The sequence below is a fragment of the Tachypleus tridentatus genome, chromosome 5, assembly GCF_004210375.1.
Source record: "Tachypleus tridentatus isolate NWPU-2018 chromosome 5, ASM421037v1, whole genome shotgun sequence".
NCBI classification, from domain to species: Eukaryota; Metazoa; Arthropoda; class Merostomata; order Xiphosura; family Limulidae; genus Tachypleus; species Tachypleus tridentatus.
The window spans coordinates 11,947,070-11,973,315 of NC_134829.1; the positions used below are offsets into that span (position 1 = coordinate 11,947,070).

Sequence of the window (26,246 nt, forward strand, 5' to 3'; positions counted from 1 at the left end):
TATGTGTTGATATATAGTATAGTAACAGCACTAATACTAATCCTGACTTATGTATATCAAGTAAAAAGTCTTATTGTTGCTGAGTTCTGTTAGTGGTTATTTATTTTGTGATGCCTGAAAAGGAAACTGAGCAAGTGTTAGGATTCACAAGTGGAAGTGCTTTATTAGATCACAGCTACTATTCAGTAACTTCATAAAGTAATCCAAGATGGTTATGAAGTACTTTGAGCAGTAGCCAATGGCAATGTCCTGAAAGCTGTTAGCGTATGTGATGATGTGTATGTGTGTGTATAAATAAATACATGTATGGTTTCAAGTACTCGTAGGAATATTACATGAAATCATCTATGAATTTTGTATAACACTACCAGGCCAATTACATAATGAACATAATCATTAAGCCAAATATGACAGGAAACAGAGTATTTTATAAGGATGCTAAGACTTTCTGACATGAGATTAACAGTGATTACTGACCTATAAGGTGTTATTAGAAGATGGGGTGAGCATATTATTTTTATTAATATTTTTCAGAGAGTTTTCCATTTTGATATTTAATAAATACCAGAATGTAAAATGATAAGAGTAATGGAGAAACTCATGCTATATTTGAGAGAAAGCACAGTTTTATCTGTTACTTTCTGTTAAGGTAGTTCTTGATATTTCAATTAGGTCAAATTGAAATGTTTATGAATAATTAAAAGTATGAGTAGGATATGGAGTCCACACATTGTATTTAAATATCATAACAAAGATAAACTTTGTGTAGCCAGTAATTAATCTTATTGTGATAAAATATTTACAGTCGTGCAAATTAAAATGTTTTTAAAGTACACAGATTTTCTAGATATTTTTACTATTTTTGCTAGTGTTAGGTCCAGCATAAGATACATTAAAATGTAGACTGTAAATGTACCTGGGAGGGAGGCAGGAAATAACATCTGCATGATGAACATCAGTAAATTGCATAAAACTATTTCTAACTTTTAACTGGATGGAGGTCCCTAGGAAGAGACAATGAAAATGATAGTCTGATGGTCAAAATTAATGCTTGATGTTTCCAAACCTGAGTTGGCATGTAAAAACTCCAGTTTCACAATTCAATTCCATTCTTTTCTTTTTATACAACAGCAAGATGGTAATGACAAGAATGAATTTGGGTCAAAGGATAAACATACTGGTCATTGTCACAGAAGTGGCAATAGGAGGCAATATGCCTAAGAAAATAATGTTCAAGTGGATTTCCAGTGAGCCATGTGAGTCAGAAGTTTCATGAGTTCTAGGGACACATTTTACATTGGTTATTACAGAATTAACATAGAATTCCCTTAACTAATGTAGTCATTTAATACTTAACTTCTGGAGATTGTTTTAGCAGAGAGTAATTGAAAAATTTGACAAAAGTATCCTTCAGTGGTTGTTCAGTTGATGTTTAAATGTGATGGCATGACCTATTTGTGAATAGGTAAATATGACATTTCATGTTAACCAAAGGTTGTACATGTTTTGTTGTTGAGAGTGTAATTTTGAATTACTGATTACAAAGAATGGAAAATAGACTCCATGTTATGATGATAATGTTTGCAGCATGGTACTTTGACAAAACTGTAAGCCTAAGTTCATAAACAATAGTTTAATGAGAACTATTTCAGGTATAAAAGACTGTTTGGTGTAGCTAGTATTATTAATTCATTCATTTTGTGTTTGTATTTTATTGATGTCAAGGCTATGAAAATTTCTACAAAACCTAAGTAATAGATATATAAATTTCTGCAACCAGATGAGCAGAAATGGAGTAAAAGTGAAATCACATGAAAGGGAACTTCAGGCAGATAAAAGTTAGAAAATATAAAGTTAAACATCGTGAAAGTGAATGGCCTGACAATTCATATGATACAGTAAGATTAACAGTTTGAAAAACATAAAGAGAAAAATGTGTTCTCATAAAGTGTGTTCTAAGCTAATTGACTTCACCTTCAACAGGCATACATATAACTGTTTACCATATAAAAAGAATCTCAGAACGACTGGTTAACCTGAAGATAAAAGTGTTAATACCCAAAACGGCTGTTTTGGGATGCATTTTTATTTCAAGTTTATTACAGATACTATTGTAACAAAATTAAAGAAAAATATTTCTGTTTGTTAACTTAATTCTAAACCAACTGAATTGATCTAAATGGATTTTTTACAAAAAGAAGAGAAGTGTATAGTGTTTAAGATACAAACCTGATCTTCAGAGTTTAAAGAAGTTATAATGGCAAGTAAGTGAAAGTTCTTTAGGACACACTATTAGTGTTTAAGAAAGAACTATGATCTCCATACTGTAAAGACGTTTTGTACATAGAATTAACTTGTCCCAAATATCTAAAAATTATTTTAAAAACAAGTCAAGTGTGTACTCTTTGTTTATTTTCCAATTTATCACTAACAAGTCACAGACACCTACTGAAGAGGAATCCTTAACCTACACACATGCATTTATATTACTATATATACTACTAAAAATTAGTTTTTGAAATTTAGTGAGCCATTGGCAATATTATACAGTTGTGAATGGCAGAAAACGTGAACGATCATTTAAATAAATAAGCTTATATACACACAACTATAGTAGTTGTGCAAATAGTGTGGTGATTACATTCATGCTATATAACCATGTTACATATTCATAAATGAATAGAAAGAGGAAAGCATCTTTGATTAAAAGACAGTGAACTACGAGAGTTTTTAAACAACAACGAGAATTAGAGAGAAAAAAAGTGGCAATAGAAGAGAGAGGAGAAAAAACAGAGAAGAGTGAAAAAATCCTGAAAGAGAAAAGGAGAATAACAAATATGAGAGAAAGAGAAGACTGGAAATAGAGAGAGAAAAAATAAGAGCACAGTATAAGAAAGAAGAAAAAGAGAGATAGTCTATAAATAGAGAAGATAAAAGTACAAACTGAGATTGCAAAGCTCATTCAACCAAAGGAAAAAGAATGACAATGGAGTCAGGGCCAGTCAACACAAACTGCTCACACTTGACGAACAGAAAGATGACATAAATGCTTTCCTGGATGAAAGGTTCCTCAAAGTCAGAGATGAGAAAAAGACAAGTGGGCAGATTATATCAGCCCATTTCTCACAGGAAAAGACCTACAAGTATATGCAGGCATGATATCAGAAGATGCCATGGACTATGACAAATTAAAAGTGGCATTATTGAAACAATATAAACTTGTGCAGGAAGGTTTTTACTGGAAGTTTAGAGAAATCAAACCTAACACAGGAGAAACTGTACTTCAGTTTGTGGCAGGTCTATGGCAATTCTTCACCAGATGAACAGACATGGCCAAGTATGAAAATAGTTTTGATGGACTGGCAGCTCTACTAATACAGGAACAGTTCATGATCACGTGCTCATTAAATGAGAACATAAAACGATGTGGACGGGATGCTCAAGCTCGCAGAACAATATATAGAAGATGATGGAGGAAGTATAACTGACAAATCCAAAAATATCAAGTTAAAAGGAAAACAGTGATGGCTGACCAGAAGCAATAGTCTAACAAAGGGAACAAGAGGGTAATAGACAGAATGGAAAATAGATGCTATTTTTATTATAAAATGGGACATATTGTAAAGGAGTGCAAATTTATCACCATCAAACAACAGTAGAAATCTTGACATGAAGCAGCTGGAGCTATTTACAAACACAAAGCTAGTAAAAAACAAGAAATTAGCGACTGTGACTATGGATGCTGCTTCCAGAAGAAAGTGAAAAAAAACAACAACAACGCATCAGACTCACCACACGAAGTAAGTGCCACAGCTAAGAAAGAATCCTTAGCTAATACACCCATATATTTACACTACTATATATGCTGCTAAAATTTATTTCTGATAAACTGCAATTATAATTGTATATATTTCTGAATTACTTTCAAACTTACTTTGCAAACATGGTTGATGAACAAAGCAATTTACTCACTGAGTAACTTAATAGCAGAAAAGTTGCAATAAAAATCACTTCTAATAATGAATAACTTTTCTGATTCTAATCTCTCTTACCCCCTCATAATGGTATATCTTCAAACTTACAACGGTAGAAACTAGGTTTTAAACCTGTAGTGGGCAGAGCAGATATAGCCCACTTTGAAAAGTTGGCACTTTAGAGCAAATATCTAAATTAAAATATTTAAAATATAGCCCAATAAAAGTGAAAGTATATCATTCTATAAACTAAATACACACACACACACACACACACATCGTGTTTGTATTTCAATAAAGTATATACGTTTTGTAGTTCACATTGTATTCAGTATCATTGAACTTACATTTTAGGGATCCTTGCCAAAGGTCATCCAAGTGTTGAATATGGCTGTAAGAAGACTTCTAGGATCATACTAGGACAAGTTACGATTTCTCAAATTATTTTCGCTTCAAAAAAGAAGAGTTAGAGGGAATCTGATTGAAATTATTATTAAGAGAATTCATTGCATTAATGCGGCCCGGCATGGCCAAGCGTGTTAAGGCGTGCGACTCGTAATCTGATGGTCGCGGGTTCGCATCCCCGTCGCACCAAATATGCTCGCCCTTTCAGCCGTGAGGCAGTTATAATGTTACGATTAATCCTACTATTCGTTGGTAAAAGAGTAGCCCAAGAGTTGGCGGTGGGTGGTGAGGACTAGTTGCCTTCCCTCTAGTCTTACACTGCTATCACAGATAACCCTCGAGTAGCTTTGTGCGAAATTCAAAAACAAAACAAACAAACAAGCATCAATGTATCACCTTTTTTCGTAAGAGATTGTAAGAAAAATTGGACACAGTTGGAAGTTTTGGCATGATAGGAGTCATCTTCAGCTTAGACAGTTTATCTGATATTAAAGAATGGTTAACTTTGGAGTAAATTGCCTCTAAATGTAGATTTGAGAAATGTTTGATAAATATTTTAATGATAAACGGTCAATTTGAAGCGTTGTTTTTAAGTGAATGCGACAGCTTCGATGCACCAACAGTCAACTTGTATCTTAAAGGTTATGTTGTATTAAAGTTTTACCACGATGTTGACGTGTGTCATCTACTCAGTTTTTAAATCAAATATTGTGTATTTCATTACACTACTTTGATGAGTTATTTCAACTAATTTCCATTCACATGGTGACTGTTTAAATTAAACCCAGATTGCTGCTGATTCACGGTGTGAAGAATCCTTCTTGTAGCATACAGATTTAACTTTCATCTCTTCTTGGCCCGGCATGGCCAAGCGTGTTAAGGCGTGCGACTCGTAATCTGAGGGTCGCGGGTTCGCATCCCCATCGCACCATTCATGCTTGCCCTCTCAGCCATGGGGGCGTTATAATGTTACGGTCAATCCCACTATTCGTTGGTAAAAGAGTAGCCCAAGAGTTGGCGGTGGGTGGTGATGACTAGCTGCCTTCCCTCTAGTCTTACACTGCTAAATTAGGGACGGGTAGCACAGATAACCCTCGAGTAGCTTTGTGCGAAATTCAAAAACAAACAAACAAATATCTTTTTCTCCTTAGTATCTTCCCTTTAGCATTGATCACCGCCCTTCACAGGTTTCCCTCGTCCAATGATGTCTTTTTATCATTAGGTCTTCTTAAATTTCTTTCTCGTTCATGTCTTTTAAATTCCATTATTCTAACGCATAATTCGCCTTTCATCTGTCCTCCTTCGGCTATTGATAGGTCTAATTCTCTCTTCACTGCTTGTTCTTCCTTTCTCTTTACGCAACCAAGAGGTGGTTATCTTAGCATCGCTACTTTTCTCTTTTTTTTTTATTTTAAAAACTCCTGCAATTCCTAAGTTTCATTATCCGTTCTCGTATTTTTTGGCGACACTCTGAACATCCGTCTCAGCATTCTTATTTCAGCTTTTATCAAAAAGCCTTCTTCTTTCGGGGTTTATCTAGGTCTTATACAACACTATGGCTTTCAGTGGACTTGAAACCCCCCCCCCCCTTTTATATATAAAAGATGACTGTGACCACTTCTTTCCATTTCTTCCAATCCACCTGGAATCAATGTCTCATAGCTTTTTCACTTTAGATAGTACTTCTTTGGCTACAACATGATCTTTTTTAATATTTGTTTTGGAAGCGCTGACGCAACTCGTATTTCTCAACCAGGTTGAAAGGATTAAATTGTATCATTAATACAAATAGATGAAACGTTAAGGTAAAGTATTTCATAAGTTTTGTGCTTTGTGACTAATTTAATGAAACAGACAAATTTATTACCTGGCTTAGTTCATTAATTTTCCTTCATATTTCCTTTTTTCCTCTGTCTTCTCAATATAGATTATATATATATTTTTAATTATTTAATTTACTTGCATGATACCATCATATGATTCCAGAAAAAACATCGGTACTGAGAGTATCAATAAATGATGCAACGTGAAATTGATCTTACACTCTCTTCGTGAAAATGGAGGAGTATGCACGTGAACCCTGGTGAGATTCAGAGTTAAAATTGTATATATGTTGCGTATTTTTTAACGTATTATTAATTATATATGATGTGTTAATATTAATGCATTTCTTTGTTATGTTGTTCATTGTATTTTTAACTGATCAGGTTTTTGATTGTCGAATCACAAAATATATTTTATATCTGGAACCAGTCTCTGTAAGTCTTGTTCTTAACTTCTTAACTATCTTAAAACGTTTCGTAACTGCAAAGCTGTAAGATTTATTTCAGGTTTTTAAATCAGTAAATGCCCGAGATATATATTATGTAATATAGGAACCTTTTTCTGTAAAGAAGATTGTTGTAAGCAGTTTTTATCGGTTCTTTTCTCGTCATGTTCATTAGATAGAAATTCTAATCGAAATTAGATTTTAGAATGCACGTTTATCTAGTCGACATAACGAGCTTTTTAATTTTGGTGTTATGGTTTGAGCTGTTATAAAGTAGTAACACCAAAAGTTAATGTAGTATTTCATCAATGCCATAATTTTAACACGTTTTTGTTTACTTATCACAAGATTCAAGTTAAAATAAGTTGCTTGTTTACTGAATAAACTCTCGTTTTTGTGATATTACTTAAGTTGCAATAAATATAACGCTGCATTTTAGTATTACTGAATAAGCTGTTTTGTGTTACTGGTGACAATACCCATAGTACAATAAATATAACAGTGGTTGCAATACCACAGATACTTGTTCTGAAATTAAACTCAACTGGACAGAAAAACTCGTTCTATATTCACAGGATGCAATGTTAAAATATAAGCTAATATTCATATTGACCTTTTTGAGACTGAGGAAATTTCACTTGTATTCCTATACTTTATCATTCTTATATTGAAAATACTTGGCTACATTACGTGAAAATTAGAACCAACTTATGATATGCTTAAAAATACATTAAATAATTTCTAGTTTTTGTATAAAGAAACTTCATATAGTTTTAGTATGTTATGTATTTTGTGAAATGTTCAAAACTTGTCAGACACTGCTTTTAAAACACATAAAAATTTCCTTTAATTCTAAAATTTTAGTATTTATCAATGTTAAGTCTCATAATAACATTTGAAATTGCAAAGAAGGTATATATATGCTTGCAGAACACAATAGAGACTTTTTTATTCTTTCATTGAAAAGTTTTAGTGTTGAACATTCATAGATATGCTATCAGATTTGTAGACTTGTCTAAGTTCTAACTTTAAATAAGCATAATAACCTCATTTGAAACATACAGTCATGGTCCTTTTTCAAGTGCATAATAACATAATGTTACTGTTAAACTATAGCTTTTAAAATTATTTTTGAAATTTGTTTTGAATATTTCTGAAAATAAAAATTCAAGATTATACAGTTTTGCTTATTTTCTGCTTTTAGTTTAGAGAACTTTGTTTTACGTTAATTATGGCAGAATTTCTTTAACTGATACATTCCAAGAATAAGACAAGGTTAAAAAATACATGTTAAATATCCCTGCTTTTTGCAGCTGCCTCCTGCATTTCTTCTTTTTCTTTTTGAATTATTTTTTGATCATCCAAATGAAGATAAAAAGAAGACTTCTGAATAATAATAATAATAATAATAATAATAAAAAAAAAAATTGGTGAACACAGTTGATTCATTTTGTCTTTTTCTCTTTGTCATAAAGTCTGTATTGCTTTGATGAAACAAAATTTGTTTTACATGGACCCTTTGAAAACAAATGACAGTCAATGAAAAAAAGAGCTTAATTTTATTTTTCAAAAAAATCATTAGAAAGAAAATTCCTACCTTTTTTCCAAAATTCCATGTGTTTAACATTGTTTTACTTGGTCTAAAGAGAATATGCACTTTTTAAATTTTTTTCCATACTGAAAAACAGACTTAGCTTTTGCAGTTACAGAAAATGTTGATTACATTTTGATTGTTTGTTATTAACTGTTTATTAATCAAGTATTACAGTCAGTTAATGTTCTTAGTTTTATCATATCTGTGGATCTTACGAGTATTATGAGCACCCAAACAAGTGTAACTGATTTGCTTAGTTTACTCTAGTATTGTCCATTTAATAACATGCAGAATAGAACTGATATGAGAATGAAACATTTTTATGACATTTGGTTTGACATATGTTCACAATGTTAAACTCTGCAGAAAATTTATAAAATTTTAAGAATATAATTAGTTTTATATGTAGTTTTACAACAAAAATTATTACAAAATATTGAATTAAGCTTATGTGTAGTTAATATTATCATAAAACGTTGACCATTACTATCAACCTTAGAGGTAAAATGGTGGTTACCAGACCTGAACTCTTAAGTACCTTCTAACAAACTCTTAATTAAAAAGATGTATTTGAAATTGTTGTGGGAACTAATTTAATTATGTTATTACATAGTTTAAGTCATGAAACAATGAAATTTGGAGAAAATTTAAAGCTTCACAAGATGTGTAATATTCTATGCACACTGATAGAAATACCAACAGGAGTTGTAATATTATATGTACACTGATTAAAGCACTAATAAGGTTATTTTATTTAGAAATATTTATGGAACTAATCTTTTTTTAAAATTAGAAATTCAGTTTTTGTAGGAAAGTTAGGTTTATCATTACATATTCAAGTGCAAATATGTGAGAAGCATTATTAGGTAATGATAATGAATTTTTATGCCTAGCATCTAAGTTGAAACCTAGTATCAAGTGTGATTTGTATACTGTATATATTACTTTTCGTAATCAGCATTACAGAACTGTTACATTAACTATACACCATACAAAAAAACAACTATTCAAACAGTGTGGATTAAGAAACGACTTTTGCACATATTTTATGTGCAAACCTGAATGTAATAGGACTTTATGCTACATACACTATCAAAAATAATACTTAAAGCTTCACTATTAGAGGCTGGTTTATAGATGTGTAAATGTGTATGATTCATTTCATACTATTCTAAACTGCTGGGCAAAACAAGGATGCTTAAAAGACAAATCTTTACTGATAGAAATGCTTATGGTTGGATTTGAATCTATTACATTGTATTACGTAAGTACTACTTTAATAAAATACGTTCAAGCATGGTTTCACACTAAGTATTTTCCTAAATTTCTTGTTCTAATGTTCCATTCTCTCGTAGATTTTACATTATGAGAATAATTTAAAAAAGCATTAAATAAAGAAAAGTTGAAAGGTAGTTCTGTTTTCTCCTTAATCTAGAATTATGAATTTGAAAGTGAGAAATCTGTTGGCTGATGTTACAGAAAAACATATTGAGATAGTTAATTGTTTTGACGATGTTATATTTAAAAGAAAGTGGTAAAAAAATTTTTGTTTTAGTCCATGGAGAATTGTTGATGACTGTGGTGGAGCTTTCACAATGGGAGCCATAGGTGGTGCTGTTTTTCAGAGCATAAAAGGGTTTAGAAATGCTCCTATTGTAAGTACTTTTATTTTTTTGTATACATTAATTTCAATTTATGACTACAAAGTGCAAACATTTTAAAGTTTCAAGTAATAAGTATATAGTGATATACTGAAAATAGGAGTAAAGTGATTTGGTAGGTTGCATGGATGTAATTTCAAATATAGCCATTTTTGCTCTTGGCATTCATTTTTTGTTGTAATTTCCTGGCTACACTGAAATACAATGTGTGGTAATGTAACTGAGCTGTATACACTGTATTGTTGAACCCCATACAAAATGTGTGCATAAAGCAGCACAGAGGTATAGCTTGTCCACAATAGATTGTATAGTGTCTAAAATGGCATTATTAACTACTCATAAAAGCAGGTTTTTGACCCATCATGATGGATTATATCAACATTTTTCTTCGATGATCGGAGTCAACGTTAAGTGTGGACTGCAATGCTGTTTTGAGTAAGGGTCTCTTTTCAGGACACCAGTTATCTGTCAGATAACATGGTTTTTAAGTTGGTTAGCTGAGAAAACTCAAGGCGAGATGACTTATAAAATTAAGTGATGTTAATAATGAATTTGTCTTACTGGGCCCTTGCTAAAATGTAAAAAACAAAAAGGCAAAACCTCAAAGCACTGATTTTGTTGATAGGGTATATTTAGTAAAGTTTGCAAACTGTGTTAATCTTTTGGAATAATAAGGCTAAAGCTGGGCAGTTAATGGAAGTTTTAATTGGTAAATCAATCAGGTCATTAACAAATAAAATTGCAGAAACAAAAAGAAATGAATGTTTTGTGTATTATTTTCAGTATGAGAGCTATAGGGTGTGTGTATATATATATATATATATATATATATTTGTACAAATTTTTAAAAATTACACCACCTTCAAAAGATATGGAACTTCCACATTATTCTAACATATTAATCTTCCTACTTCCAATTAGTTTGGCTTTTATGAAAGTAATTTTTAAATTATTCTTCTTGTCAAATGATACATCTAATAGTTGCTATTGACATATTTTGTTAAAAACAGTTTGGCAAAAACTTTTGTCACAAATGTTTTTCAAAGCTGAGTATTTTTCTGCTTTGAAAGTTGCTAATGACCAACATTTTGCTTTGATTTTTGTTTCATTTGTGCAGTACTTCAACACGTGTAAATCACATAAACTGATCAACAGTAAAAATGGTTTATCATCACCGATAACAGTAATGTTTTTATTTAAAATGTTTAGAATTATAACTAGTAAGCTAATATATTTATGTACATATAAATAGGGCGAGCATAAAAATAATATTCCATAAGTAGGGATTTGAGTCATCAGAAACATTTGCTGTTGTATATCAAATTCACTAAACTAAGCTGATACAGTTTGATTTGGTGAAAATAGTAGTAAATGTTTAGTCATTTTGTTAAAAACAAATTGGTGTTTCTAGTAAAAACACTAATTTTGAAGAAAGAACCAAATTTCAACAAATATGTAAAGTCATAAAAGGCATCTCAACTGAACAATGCAGCCCTCCTAATGAACTAGCATTATGGATTGTCAAAATATCTTTAAATCATTAAATACACTCTAGTTGTGATTTTTTTTTTGGTTTCTACTCCTTCTGATAGCTTACATCAGAACACAAATTCAGGAAAGTAAGTGGTTAAGTGTTACAAATCTATTGCATACACAATAAGAAACTTAAATTTATAGTTTATATAACAGAAAACAGTGAAGTTACACAAATTATAAATTAAAATATAATGTAATGTAAAACAATTTTTAAATATTCTTAAAAGGAAAATAATAAACAATAATACAATGTGATGAACAATATATACTTGTGCACTTTACTTAATACTAAAGTATCCAAGAGTTGTTTTTGGTTGTGCCAACTAGTTGCCTTTCCTCTAGTAAACAGTCTAAAATGAATGTAGTGGATGATAACTTTTGTAGCTTTCTTATAACAAAAAATAAAAAGGAAAAACAGGGTTAGCAAATTTAGTGGCAGCATTCTAAAATGTAAGTTCTATGTATCATGAGGCTGTGTTGACCCAAAGGTGAACAAAATTGAAGTAAAAAAACTCTACATTGCTAAAAATTGGGCTTCAATGACTGTAGTAGATAGAGCACAGTTAACTAATTATGTTATTTTGTTCTTAATAACAAACATAAAGCCAATATTTTGATTACTTGGATGGTTGGAATAAATGAAAGTGGTAGTAATAGCAACCTCTAATTTTGAGTAGTTGATTATTTTAAAGTCGTGACACTTAACTAAAAAAGCTAGCCAAATGTGAATTAATAAAAAAAAAAATCATAATGGAAATAGTTCAGTTGCTGGATAGTTGGAATAATATAAAAATAGTGCTAGTTAGAAACCCTACTTTTGATTCATTGATTTTGTTTGTGACAGTCAGTTAAATTTTAATTTCAGTTATTCAGGTGTTGGAATAATCAGAAGCACTAGTTTTGATCAGTTAATTACTTTGTGGCCCCTTTGGTGTGGATTCCTGTATGTGGTGAGGGGATCTCCCATGGAAGGTTCTGTTCTTTCAGTTTACCTCCTCTGGGATCTAAACATCCACCCACATGTTTGCTGAAGGGGAGGAGAGGATCCTGGTGGTTGAGGGGTCCAACCCTAACACACCACTTTGGCTTTGAATTCCTGTAGACGGTCAGCATTGGGGTGGCCCGCCTTGGGTCAGTCGACTGGTTTACTCAGGGTAGGGTCAACCAAGTACCAGTGTTGGATGTTCTTAACAGGTGTTGTGGACATTATATCTTATGCTGGTATAATGCTCATGAAACCCTGGTGTTGCTGCTGTGTCCTTGTTTGACATTGTAGTGCATCCCCTCATAGGGCTCCATGGTGGGTGGGGTCAGTGGGCACCAAAAATTCCCTTTTTTTATTATGGGTACTGCAATTAAAAATCTTAAAATAGTGAAAAAACAGTTTATAGGTAAACGACCATGTCTTGAAAATTCTTAGCAGCAATCCTCACCATCCGTACTACCTATTGTACCTCATTTTCTTATATTGCACTCACTTTCAGACAAACCTTTAGGGCAATTGTCTCACTTTTTCATTCAGAAGGGACTAGAAGGATTTGCTGGCTCTCCAAAGTCAGTGAAAAAAGGTTCGATCTGGTGACATATCGGTGGTATCATTCACATCTAAACACAGTGAACTCCTGTTGCATTCAAAGGCAATCTGGGATATACCTATTGAGGCTACACATCATGCTACTTTGAATTCATCATGAGGAGTTATTTTTGAGAGGGATTTGAAGAACATCCCAGAGTCAGAGATTCTCGCTGGTTTCTCCACTCAGAGTTTCTGCAGTGAGGCGTATCTCCACTTGCACTGATGGAATTATGATGCTGACCAATGTCTTCATTCTGACATTTACATCCCCACGTCTGTCTGCCACCAACAAGGCAGGTTATCTTAACTGCAGAGTATGACCATACATTCCAAACCCTCTCTGATGTTTCCAGTGTCAGTGGTTCGGTCATTTGAAGGTGTGATGTCGTGGTTCCTTGATGTGTGCTTGTTGCAGTGGCAAGGACCATGATGTCTATGAGTGTGAAACGGACCTTCATTGCATCAAGTGCAACGGTTCTCAATCGTCCTACTTTTGTTCTTGCCCTAAATGGTTGGAAGAAAAAAAGGTGCAGCATTTGAAAACGATTCATAACATTACCTATCCTGAGGCTCGAAAATTGCTGTCCACCACCTCATCTCGGATGTATGCTGCTGCACTTTGTTCTACAGCTACTTTGGGAGTGCAGACAGATCTTTCTGTGCCTCCAAGAGAATTGTTTTCAAAACAAATGAAAAGTCTTTTTGACCTCCATGGTTAAAAAAGTTGATGAATCAACTTCAACACCTCTATGTCCCTTATATACATTTCACCAAATTTCAAGATCCACATCCTTTGGTTCCAGGTACAGCCATTTTCTTGGATCCATCTTTCTCTCTCACCCCAAGATGCAAACAATAATTTGCTCATGTCCTCAATCTCTAGAATTCCCTTCCAACAGCAAACACTTACTCATTCGACTCAGGGCAAGATCCATGGAGGTAGATAGACCTCCCTCATATAAGGAAAGTAAGGAAAAAAGATGTGGTTGTAAACAGAAGGGTTCTCCACCCAATTTGCCTACATGTAAATAAAAATAGCCACTCTGATACAATGGAACTGTCAAGGTTTACATTCTAATCTGGATGACATCAAAACACTGATTTCTTTCTACCATCCTGTTTGTCTTTCTTTGCAGGAAACATTTCTGGAACCTGCCAATACAGTCACCTTTCAGCAGTTTTTTTTTATATACGGAAATGACAGGCTGTGTGATGGAGGGTTGGCACTGTTGGTTGATCAGCATGTGCCCACCCTGTCTTTGCCACTTACACACCCTTGGAGGCTGTAGCCATCCATGTTTCCTTGGGTCATACCATCACTGTTTGTTGTCTTTACCTGCCTGTCACCTGAAGAGACATATGATCAATTAGACCTTGAACTGTTGTCGTCTCCCTTTTTCATCCTGGGGGACTTTAATAGACATCATCCCCTCTGACATTTCCTGTCAGTTGTCGAACATGAGGTTCCTTGAGTGGCATTTACAGACTGCCCTCAATTGTTCACTGAAGTGTATCACTGCAAACAGTTTTACCCTCTCTCTCTAAAACCATTTGCATGCTCTTTTGTTGTCAACGGGATATTCAACCTGATCCTGAACTCTGTATTGGTGAAGTTGTGCTGCCTGTGGTCCATGAGACTAAATTCTTGGGGCTTATCTTTGACCGTAAGCTAACCTTTATACCACACGTCAAGCAGCTACGGGTCAAATGTACAAGAGCACTAAACGTTCTCCGTGTCCTCTCTTTCACCACTTGAGAAGCGGATCGACATTCTATGCTATAGCTATATCGTGCTCTTATTCGATTGAAACTTAACTATGGATCACTTGTTGTGGCTCTACCAGACCCTCAGCCTTAAAGATGCTGGACCCTATTCATCATCAAGGACTTCAACTCTGCACTGGGGCTTTCTGCACTTCACCAGTTCAGAGCTTATACATAGAGTCTCATGAACCTTCTTTGCACCTCTGCCATTTGTAACTGTCTTTACTAAATGCTTCAAAACTTTGTTCATTACCAAAGCATCCCACCTGGGGTTGTGTTTTCCTTCCTTGAATGGCCATGCTTTTTCAGACCAGACTGTCTGCCATTCTTCATTTTGGCCTTTGGTGCAGATAGCCTAGCTGCTTTGTGCCATAAAACACTAAATCAACCAACCAACTACTTTGTGACATTTAATTATAATTTTGATTAATCAGTGATGCAAGACTGATGTAAACAAGTGATTGATTGAATCAGTTGGCTCTAAATGAGTTTCTGCAGATTGACATATGAGCTAGTTAACAAAATGAGTAACTGAAAAATAACCTAATTATAATATGTACAAGTTTAGGCATTTTTGCTATAGTGTGGATCACAAGTTTAATATTAGAACTGGAGGATGAACTACATTTACTGATTTATATTAAAATTTACGTAAAATGTTAAAATTATATTGCTTTAATGTTATTAAAATAGCCTAGTTGTTTCACCTGTCTATTTATGATTTATGATATGCAAGTTTCTAAAGGTCTGCAGGAGATGTGAGTTTTCGAGGAATGTTGATCTGTTTATAGGAGCTAACAGAAGATTCATATGTATGTTCCATGTCCTAACTAAAGTGTGAAATAATGCTGATCTGTTTCTAGGGTATCAACAGAAGAGTACTAGGCAGTCTTGCAGCTGTAAAGGAGAGAGCCCCCATTATTGGTGGTAAGTTTTATGTTAGAGTTCCCTAAATTTAGATTTGTTTTTAAATTTAATCTGTTTCTAAATGTTTGAAATGTGTTAATAGGTATTGATAAATTTAAAGCTACAGGAAAATATATGAAGTGTAGTAGGTAGATTTTTGTCAGTGAATGAAGATTAAAGATGGTGTATAATAAAATCAAGCAACCTCACTGAAGATTTATAAAACATATACAAATAGGTCTTACAGCTGTATTAATCTAATCAGATCACACTAAATATTGATAAAATATGTAACTAGAAGATTTTGAAACTTTATTGATCTAATCAAATTACATCAAATACTGGTAATACATGTATTGAAGAAGTTTTGCAGATATATTGATGTAATTAAATCAATAACTATTGGTTCTGCATTCAACTGAAAAGTTTTGTACCTTTTTCAGTTTTTGGACTTTTTAGTACTTTAAAAATATCAAGGTTGTGTGTTTAGAGAACAAAGGTGAAATTTTGAGCACTGTTGGGAATTATAGATTAGATAGTATCATGGTATGCTTACTTCCCTGTAATATATATTTTGCATAAATACTATACCTTCTTACTCCATATGTCTGGTTTAAGTGCAGTAGAATTGAAGCTCTTATATTTTTAACACAAATCATTTTATACCATCATATTTATGCCTTATATGATAAATTGCATTAATACATTTCATGTTAATGCTACAGATATTCAAGTGTTATATACTGGGAAGTTCTAAATGTATTTTAAAAACATCTAATGTGTATTCAGATTAATCTCTGTTAATGTGGAAGTTTAATTATATCTTGTTTGCATTTGATATCAAATATCAAGGTGTTTTTGCTACATAATAACTTAGAAACATCAGACTTAATGTATTTTAATGCATAGGAAACTTTGCTGTTTGGGGTGGTCTGTTCTCTACTATTGATTGTTCATTGGTTCATATAAGGAAGAAAGAAGACCCATGGAATTCTATAACCAGTGGGGCACTGACAGGAGCTATCCTTGCTGTTCGAAGTTTGTTTCTTTGTAGTAACCATCTAGTCTTGTACATGTTATAAATTTAAAAAAGTAAACCAAGGTTTCTAAAATACATTGATATTGAATTATTATACAACTATATGGTTATAACATGTAATTTGATCAGAACTTCAAATCTTCTATTTATTTTGTCTGTAATGGTACTAAAACATTGATTATATCTTCTTCATTTACTAAGTTTTTATGATATTTGCTTCTTAATGACTAAAGTACCAATGTGTTTTTAAAAATAAGTGTGGGCAATAGGTCAATGTTTATGTTGTTGGTGTTTAGTTCATTGTTATCTTATTACAAAAGTTAGGCCTAAAGTGTAAAATCAATTTTAAGTAAAATATACGGAAATAATATACATTTTACTTCCATAGTAATGTAAATTATGAATACAAAAGGAAGATGCTGTTAAATTAGCATTGATGGTATAGGTTTTATTCTTTGCACAGTTTTCAACGAGTTTTTCATGAATGTGTCCTGTCGTTTTATTTGTAATAAAATATTTCACCATTGTATCTATGATTCATGCTGAAGATGTTTTTTATTATACACAGATTTCTTCAGTAATGCTGTGTGTATTACTTTTATTTTGAAAAGGTAGTTTTCCTTTTTTTTTCCAGATGGAGCTGGGGCAATGGTTGGATCAGCTGTCATTGGTAGGTTTTTTTTTAATTCTTTCAACACAGGTTCAGTCACTTTACAGATCACATGACCACTTTGTACTTGTTTAAAGTCTTTAGAGATTTAATACTTAAGTTTTATTATGATGTGTATACATTCACAAAACTTGGCAGTCTTTCAGTTAACATAAGTCTTTCACATTGAAAAAAATGTATTTTTAGTGAAGTATTTTTAATAAACTAAAATAGATTTGTCCCTTAATGTATTGAGTGTTTTGAATAGTATGTGTGCAAAGTAATTTTAATATAAGATTAAGAGTACTTTTTCTCATCTGAAAAATCTGATTTCTTTTGTGTAATACCTAAAACCTTCTAAATACGTTTCAAACTTTTTTTTCAGTGAATTTTTTTCTTCTTTATCCTGACTCAAAACTGGATCAGTCAGTTTAACCAACTTCATAACCACCAAAAAAGAAATCAAAATATATCTAAATTACCCTTTATTCATTCTAGAATGACTTCATATTGTGACATGAAACTATTTGTTTATTATAAATAACTTTAAGCTCATTACAGTATGCATCTATTTATAATTAAGTTGTTGAATTATATTACCAAGGTGTTGCTCTAGTACTTGCATGATGAAACATTTTTTATTTATTTTACCTAACTAAAAAAGATCCCTATTTATACATTTTAGATAAGTTTATGATAATGAGTAAAGAATAAACATGAAAAAAAACAAGAAATAAAGTAGTTAACTTAATCTTTTTTCTTTCAGTCAATTTTTGAGGATGTATAAGCTTACTTTTTTATACTAATGGCAGTAATGCATAACTTTAATTAAATAATGCAACAAAGAACAGAGACTAATAACATGCAAAGAGTAGACAATTTCCTCTATCTCTCACAGTTCTTCTGTCTTTCTAACTATGCAGCAAGAGTCATTACAAATTTATCCAAGGTAGTCATTAAGAGTCTCAGTGGAACATTGATTGTACTCTGAGTGAAAGTGACTTGTATGTTCAGAACAGTGTTGTGTTACTCTGAGTGAAAGTGACTTGTATGTTCAGTGTTGTATCTTTTGATAGATGAAAATATTTATTTTTTATTTGTTATAGTCAATGTGTAATTAAACATAAGAGAGAACTATGAATATATCCTGAGAGGATGTGGCGGGAAAGGTTTTATTTTCTATTGATAGCTTTGTAACCAAACAGAAGTAAAGGCTATAAAAATTATCATTTGTTTGAGTAATAAATATGCTGTGATGAGTAATTTACATTTAATTTCTTACTCTTTCGAGGGGTGGTAGAAAAAGCCAAGAAGATGCTTAAAGAAAATGTCATGTCATTATAGGGAAAATTTAGGTTATTTTAAATATTTACTTGTAGAATTATGAACTAAAGAGCTATATTTTATGAAAATATAGATTGTTACCTAAGATTTTATGTTGTACTAATTGATATAATGTAAACAAAAAGTTTAACATTTTAAAAGTAAGACATTAAATCTTTCTGCCATGTATAGTAAAGGATACTTGGGTTGAAAGAGTTAACTTTTGATCAAAGAAAGTTATTACTTGGATTAATACTAAAGACCAATCAAGTAATAAGTTTAATTAGCTACATTTTTTCCTCAGTTAACAATAGTTTTCATCATAAATTCAATGGTATCTTAAAATTTGACAAGCTGACAATATTTACATTAGTCCTAAATCCATTTAATAAACTAATAATTGTTTTATTAATTCAAAAAGAAGACGCAATTAAATTTTCATCAGTAAATCAATTGATGAATTAGGTTTATTCAGTTCAGGTCTTAATATATGAATTACTAGTATATCTTTAATATGAATTTTTCTCATCAATTCATTTTGCTATAATCTTGAATATTGATTTGTTTATTACCTACTATATTGGATAATGTGACCTTTAATACTAAACTTGTTTGTGCTTAAATTTACATGTTCTCTTGCATGCATTTTCATCCATCTCATTGTAGGTCTAATATGTCTACAATACCATCTAGAATATTTAAATTTGTAGAAAACATTATATGATAGAACAAAGATATTCTGTACTTAAATCAACATTCTGATTAAAAAAAATCATTTGTAGATTTATTTGTGGGTAGGTTTTATTGAAAAACTTGTGCATAGATGCTTATTTACGAACATCACATATTATCTAGCCCATTACATTATGTAACAAAATTTTTACTTCCTTGTTCCTGGGCAGAAAGTATTATTTCCCAATTGCTTATGCTTAAAGTAAATGGAAAAGACCTATTTTTCTCTTCATACTTTACTTTTGTGACTTGAGTGTACAACAAAAATATGATGGTAGACTATATTTGGTGGCTGATACATGAAAGTGACTTACATTACAGTTGGAAATCTAAACATTTTTGTTCATTTTTGTATAACATTAGTATAAATGCATGTAAATCTTGAATCATATGTTGTTTTATTCAAACCTTATGTAAATGGGCAAATTTGCCTGTTTTTACATAGAAAATAGGTTAATTTCTAAATTTCATTATCCTGGTCACAAAAGCAAAGTTTGAAGGGAGTAATGGCTATTTTCTGTACTTTTACAACATAAGCAATTAAGAAATAACACATACCATCCAGGAACAGAATTTGTGTTACATAGTGTAATGTAAATATTTGTGTTAGTGACTTTGTATGTATGATGAACTAAGACCTTAACTAATTTTTATTTTTCAAACAATGGATTGAAAGTGGTAAAGTCAATGTATAAACCTGTAAGATTTTTTTTATATATGATTACACATTTAAATTTACCTTCATTTTTATGTATCTTTTGAATGTGTCCAGAAATGCAAACATATGATCCTTTTGATGTTCAGCAGTACAGTTGATACTATGATGTTGACTGTTGAAATATTCTGGACAGTGGTTAATGTGTTCAGGTCATTGAGGATAAAAAGTGTCTTCCACGTACTTGTTATTAATATATCTGTCTAAAGCTGTCAGCACAATCATTCAACAATTGTTCTTTATGAAACATGAAAATAGGTTGGAAAGAGATGTTAGTGTTGAGTCCATTGCAGCACAGTTGGTTGATTGTAAATAATTCTATTGAATAGGAAGTGCGATTCTTTATCAGAAAATTTCAACAGCTGCTGGAAAACTGTAACCTCTAAGAGAATATTGGTGTAGAGCAACATTTTATAGCAAATCATTAAAAAAAAGTTGAAACTGCCTTTTCCAGTAGTATACTTGTGTTGTACACATATGTCTAAATACTTATCTAGTATTTGTGTGCTACTTTATAATTCAAATGTGGTCAAAAATATTTTCATTGCTTTTCCTAAATTTTTGGCTTTAAAATAATCTCGTGTTGAATAAATTTAGGTCTCTAAAATTGTAAACTTGTGTAATTGTATTTTATACACTTATACATTCATGATTTCATTTTATGTATTCAAGTACATGCATTGGAAATCTTGATAAAACTTGTAGTAAAAGTTTTGTATATGAACTTTGAAATATTTATGTTTGTGTTTGTAATTTGTTTGGAAGGTGGTCTGTTTTCTGTATATGTAGGTGGTGTTTTATTGGCTTTGATTGAAGGTGTTGGAATTCTGTTTACCAGATATTCTGCTGAGCAGTTTAAACCTAGTGAGTATTGCTATAAAATGTATCTGTCATCATATTAAGATCTATAAACCTTGTTTTTGTATGATGTATATACTTGATCAGCTTTACAAATTTTAACAATTAACATTATTGATAAAGAATGATTGTTTTAGTAATATAGTGCAATGGTCAATTCCATTATTTATTGATAAAGTAGTAACCCAAGATTTGCTTGTGGGTAGGGATACCTATCTGCCTTTCCTCCATTCTTTCACTAACTAGGGATGGCTAGTGAGTATTGCTCTTGTGTAACTTTACACAGAAGAAACAAGCAAATGAACTTGTATGGATGGAAGTATATTTTGTTATGACATTATTGTGAGAGTTACAACAGAATGCTTTAGACATGGTTATCTTGTTACATATTTGTATTCTAACAAGTTACAGTGAGATGTTTTAGACATGTGTTTTGTTTGTTATATCTGTTTTTTATCATAATTGGATTCATTTTATTTTTGATGTTTTATCTGTCTTCATTCTGTAATAGTGTTGAGTACTTTAGGTACATCCTTAGTCTTATCACATAAATGTCACAACAAGAGTTATTAAAACATCCAACAGTTTACTATAAAGAAAACTGTGTGTAGAATGTGCAGGCTGCTCCATCATTCTATAGTTACATTTGCAGTTTTTTCAATGACAAAATATGTTGAAGACCTGTCTGCATCAGAACTTGTGTAGTATTTGATTGTGTAAGAGAAAAGGTGTGTGTGTATATAAAATTCTAATGTGATCAGAATGAAAATTTAATTTGCAATTTAATATTGTTTAAAACCAAGGATCATGGTTTTTGTTGGAATTTTTACAGGATTAATGTAGAAGGACAATTTTAGTCTTGAGTATTTTAAGATACTTAGTGTAGTTGAAAAAGAATCTCCAAATGACCAATAATTCATGAAAGTCTTGTACATTCAAGAAACAGTATATCTGAAAATTAATTATTCATGTGGTGTAACATTTTTCAGTCTTTAATCAATGTTCTGAGGGCTTAGTAGTTAGGGTGCTAGACTTGCAGTCTTCTGGGTTTTGGGTTCAAATCTTATCACTTACATACTCACTTTTTTAACTGTTGGAGGCCTTATAATGTGATTTTCAGTCTATTCAATTAAAGTAGCTTAATAGTTAGCAGTGTAGGCTAATGACCAACTGCTTTCCTATCAGTCTATTACCTCTAGGAAAGATTTCTCTTGGATAACTTTGCATAAAATTCATCAAATAAATAATGTGCTGAGAATAGTTTTTAAAACTTTTCTTGCTTGTAATGTTCAGAACCCTATGAGATAGAAGTGATCAAAATTCTGAGAATACAGTTAACTATGAAATGAAAATTAGATAATTTAGATATTTTTCAAACAGATGAATTAAATTTCAGTTTGTCTAATCTCATAGAAGAATAGATCAGAATTTCTTAATTTCTAATTTTATTTTTCAGTTAACCCTCAGATGGAGGATCCTTCACAACTTTCACAATCAGGACCATTTGGTAGTCAACAATATCAGTGAATTAGTTAATAAATTTTATTATATTGTTTCATTATTCACTCATTAAGGTATCTTATTCTATTTGTAATTTCATATAGCATTTTTGTCTCACTTTAGCCAACTTTCAACTTGCACTGTGTGAAATAAAAAATAACTCATTCAAAACTTATTTTCCCAGCTATGTATTATCCTTGCTAAAGTTAGGCTCGGATAGTGTATTTGCTTTATTCCACTTCTGTTTTGTAACTGTTTCAGTCTGATGGTTTAATAGAATTTGATAAAATGGTGGTTTCTTATGAGTTGTGCAAGAGTAAATAATCTGTAGCGGGAAATGTTTTATAAATAAATTTGAAAAATTCTGAAATTGTGTGTGATATGAATTAAACTTCCCATAAAAACTTAATTGAAATTCAGTAAAATCTATTAGGTCCAATTTATAATTATTTTGAGGATTTTAATGTAGAAGATATTTTTTGTTCTGTGGGAAGTATATTTTCTACTACATGCCATAACAAGTATTACACTTACATTGGTGATAAACAAATCATATGGCTTAATAACAAAAGATTTCTTTGCTAAGAGTTAGCTGAAAAAGAAGTATTGTGTTTTAAAATTTTATTGAATTAGTTTGTAGAATGAAAAATTTTTCTTTACTTTTTGAATGTTTGTATTTTTGATAAAAGTTAATAAGTTTTAGAAGGTTTAATTTAAAAATCCTGACATCCTAAGCTTAAAAACTTGTTTAGAAATGCACAAAAAAGTTAGACTCTGATAGGGGGTCTGTCATCCAAAAGAAAACTAAATTCATACAATTAACACACACAGTGGATAGTACAAAGTGAATGTGTGTACTATTGTAAGGAATAAAGCTAACACCATTACAATGTGAATTAAGTATGGGCTAAGGAATATAGATAACTCCATTAAAATGTGAATTGTGTATAAATCAAGGAACTTTGTTAACTTCTAGAATGCCTAGTGCTTGTTAGACTTCTAGTTGTCAGCATGTTAGATTGATGTTTTAAGAAATAATGCTATTGAAATTGCTTCTGGCTTTCAACTCTGCATGAGTTATGAAAATGACAGCTACGTTATTCTGTTCAGAGTTAAACCCCTGGTGTAGCAGTGTATGTTGCTAGCTGCTTTCTCTTTTGTCAGTTGTCTAAAATTAGGACTGGATCTTTCCCTTTTTCCTAGAGGGTTCTTATTTGGCAGTTTAGTTCAAATGTATGTATAAGGTGTCAATCATATTGAAAGTTTCAATCTCAACATGTAATGAAATCGTGCATAATTTAATTCCAGTATTTTGTTAGCCCAAACAATAGCAATAATATTAATTGCCATTCTTTATGTATTTAGGAAGTCGCTGGTTCTCATAATTTCGATATAGAACATCAACCTAAACTGCCACAGACATCTCATTCTATAAGCCACTTATCGGTTATTAAAAAAAAAAAAAATACCCTGCCTGTAACCTAGCTTGTCTTTTCCAAATTTTAATCTTGGGTCATCGTGTACCATTGCCTTTTAGTTACAGCTCAGATAATTTGGTCAGTAGATTCACCTCATACCCCTATTTTTTCAACTAAATAAAAAATCTTAACCTTCTATATAATGTATGTTTTTCATGGTAGTATCCTATCAAATTTTTGTTATAAATCAATACGTTAGAATAAGGATACCAAGACTACACCTAAGGCTTTTAACTATTGGTTTGTTTGTAGATAAACACATCTTTTGACAGTGCTCATAGATACACCTTATAATTCTGAGCTTTATTATAATTTATCAAGTCATTTATCAAATACTATGTGAATATCCTTTTCCTCAGCCACGCTTTTGAGTGGGTCCCACGTATATTAGATATTTGAGATTTACCTCATGAGAACCCACAGCATTAAAATGTAGTTATTATGATTAATGGAATTTGTCAAACTGCTGGTTGATCCAGTTATTCTATTATACCACTGTTCTTAATACAAGTGGAAATGTTTTGTGTTATCGATAACCTTTACACAATTATGTATTGTGTTCCAATCGATAACTGTGAAGTAAATAAAAAAAACAAAACACTTAACACTGATCACTACGGCACCTATCGGTAAGACGGGTGTAGTTCAACTAGACAACATTGATAAATTTTAAACGACAAAAACTCTTGTATCAGTGTAGCTTAAGATTTTTTTCATAAAGAGTGTTTTGGTTTTATTTAATAAGTATTACAGTATTTTTGTAATTGCATTTCTTTTAAGGAAGTGTACACAAAAATTAAAACAATCAGTTATCTTAATGTCATTACTTTACAAATATGCTCACGAGATGGCGCTTTGTATTGAATCAGTATATTTTGTTTTTCCACTAATATTTGTTTCTTTTCTGTATTGGTATAAACAAGATTTGTTCAGCGCACAGTTTTCAGGATGAGTCGTGTATAATTAGTTACTGAAATTGAATAATGGATGTTAAAACCCTGAAAAGTCACGTTCATAGAGCGTGTGTAAATATACATAACTGTAACGGAACATATAGGCTGATATTACAAATACAGAAGCTTTCTATTTTTGGTTCATTAACTTACAAGCATCCGTAAACTTCTATTTATTGTTATTTATACTCGGAAACGTCAAGGTCCAATGTGTTTAAGTATGGAATAAAGATTCTGTTTTGCTTCTTTTAAACATTAAAGAAGGCACGTACGAATGAAACTAAAAACTATCCTTTGTAATGCATAATTAGTTTTTTAACCATACTTACTCGACTTTAACTCAAAAACAGGTTAGCAAAAGATATATAACATTTACAGCAAAACTGGCTAACTTGTCAGTATATCGTATGTTACCATAGGGTTCCTAACTGGCGGTGAAGAAAGGAACATAACCATAGTTGTGCGTAATGAGGTTATACGCTCCATTTAATCTTTAAACAGTTGATAATGTTCATAGAATTCGCCTAACAAAACTACAAATTGAGGCTTTTAACTTCTCATTTTGCATAAGTCTTACTGATCCAGCTGTGTTTCATATTAAAATTTTTGCGATGTGCCAAAAATAACAAATACAATGAACCCTGAGTGGAAGACGTCATAAATGTGGTTAGAAACTACAAATTATAAACTTAATGATTATTCGTGTAATTAATTTCTTTGTTGTTTGACAAACCTTTCGCTTCTCAAGAAGATTTTGCAGCAAATATAGATTTTTAGTTAAAGTGACAGTTTGTAATATGTTGTAGTGTAATTCTACTTTTTATTTTAATACTGTGTTGCGTTTCATAAAAATTTGCTTGAAGTAGAGTAACAGTTAGGGTGCTTACTCTTTCATTTATACAGGAATTAAAATTTGAATTCAGTTTTTGTATTTCAAAAATAACTTGTAGCAACAACAAAACTGACTAATTTACATCTTTATTAAAACATTTTAGATTCCACTCACTAAAGAAATTGGAAGTAACTCAGAACTACGACTATTCACGTCACCACGTTGTAATCTAACTAAATAAATCCGAATATATTTTACGAATTTGGATTTCCTTTTTATCTGCACACATCGTATAAACTGGGTAGTAATTTGAATGAACTAAAATATGCGCCGTATGATAAAATTAATGAGTTACTCGTTTTTTGTTACGATAAATTTAAGGTTTCCATTACTCTTACATATATAAATTCCGTTTAAAAACGTACACTATAAAAAGGTCTCGACTAAGTTTCTGTATTAAGTCGTAAATTGGAGTTGTTTAG

General features: G+C 31.5%; 1 protein-coding gene across 3 annotated transcripts; it reads left to right on the forward strand.

Annotated features, from left to right (window-relative positions):
* The first annotated feature begins 6,352 nt into the window (after nt 1-6,352).
* Nucleotides 6,353-22,871, forward strand: Tim17b (Translocase of the inner mitochondrial membrane 17b). 3 transcript variants are annotated; one of them, XM_076501197.1, is made up of 7 exons: nt 6,354-6,462; nt 9,798-9,897; nt 15,643-15,706; nt 16,595-16,723; nt 17,359-17,394; nt 20,933-21,007; nt 22,458-22,871. In XM_076501197.1, the coding sequence occupies exons 1-7, from the start codon at nt 6,437-6,439 to the stop codon at nt 22,526-22,528; spliced, it is 501 nt and encodes a 166-aa protein (XP_076357312.1). In that variant the 5' UTR covers nt 6,354-6,436; the 3' UTR covers nt 22,529-22,871. The 3 variants fall into 3 exon arrangements, with proteins under 3 accessions (XP_076357315.1, XP_076357312.1, XP_076357314.1); XM_076501199.1 differs by lacking the exon at nt 6,354-6,462 and adding an exon at nt 6,755-6,781; XM_076501200.1 differs by lacking the exon at nt 20,933-21,007 and having other exon boundaries at nt 6,353-6,462.
* Nucleotides 22,872-26,246: the final 3,375 nt, after the last annotated feature.

Bases quoted from the DNA above. Each gene is read 5' to 3' on its own strand.
- Tim17b (XM_076501197.1), top strand. From the start codon at position 6,437: ATGGAGGAGTATGCACGTGAACCCTG. The intron at 9,898-15,642 runs GTAAGTACTTTT...ATCTGTTTCTAG, and splicing joins GGTTTAGAAATGCTCCTATT to GGTATCAACAGAAGAGTACT. The intron at 21,008-22,457 runs GTGAGTATTGCT...TTTATTTTTCAG, and splicing joins TGCTGAGCAGTTTAAACCTA to TTAACCCTCAGATGGAGGAT.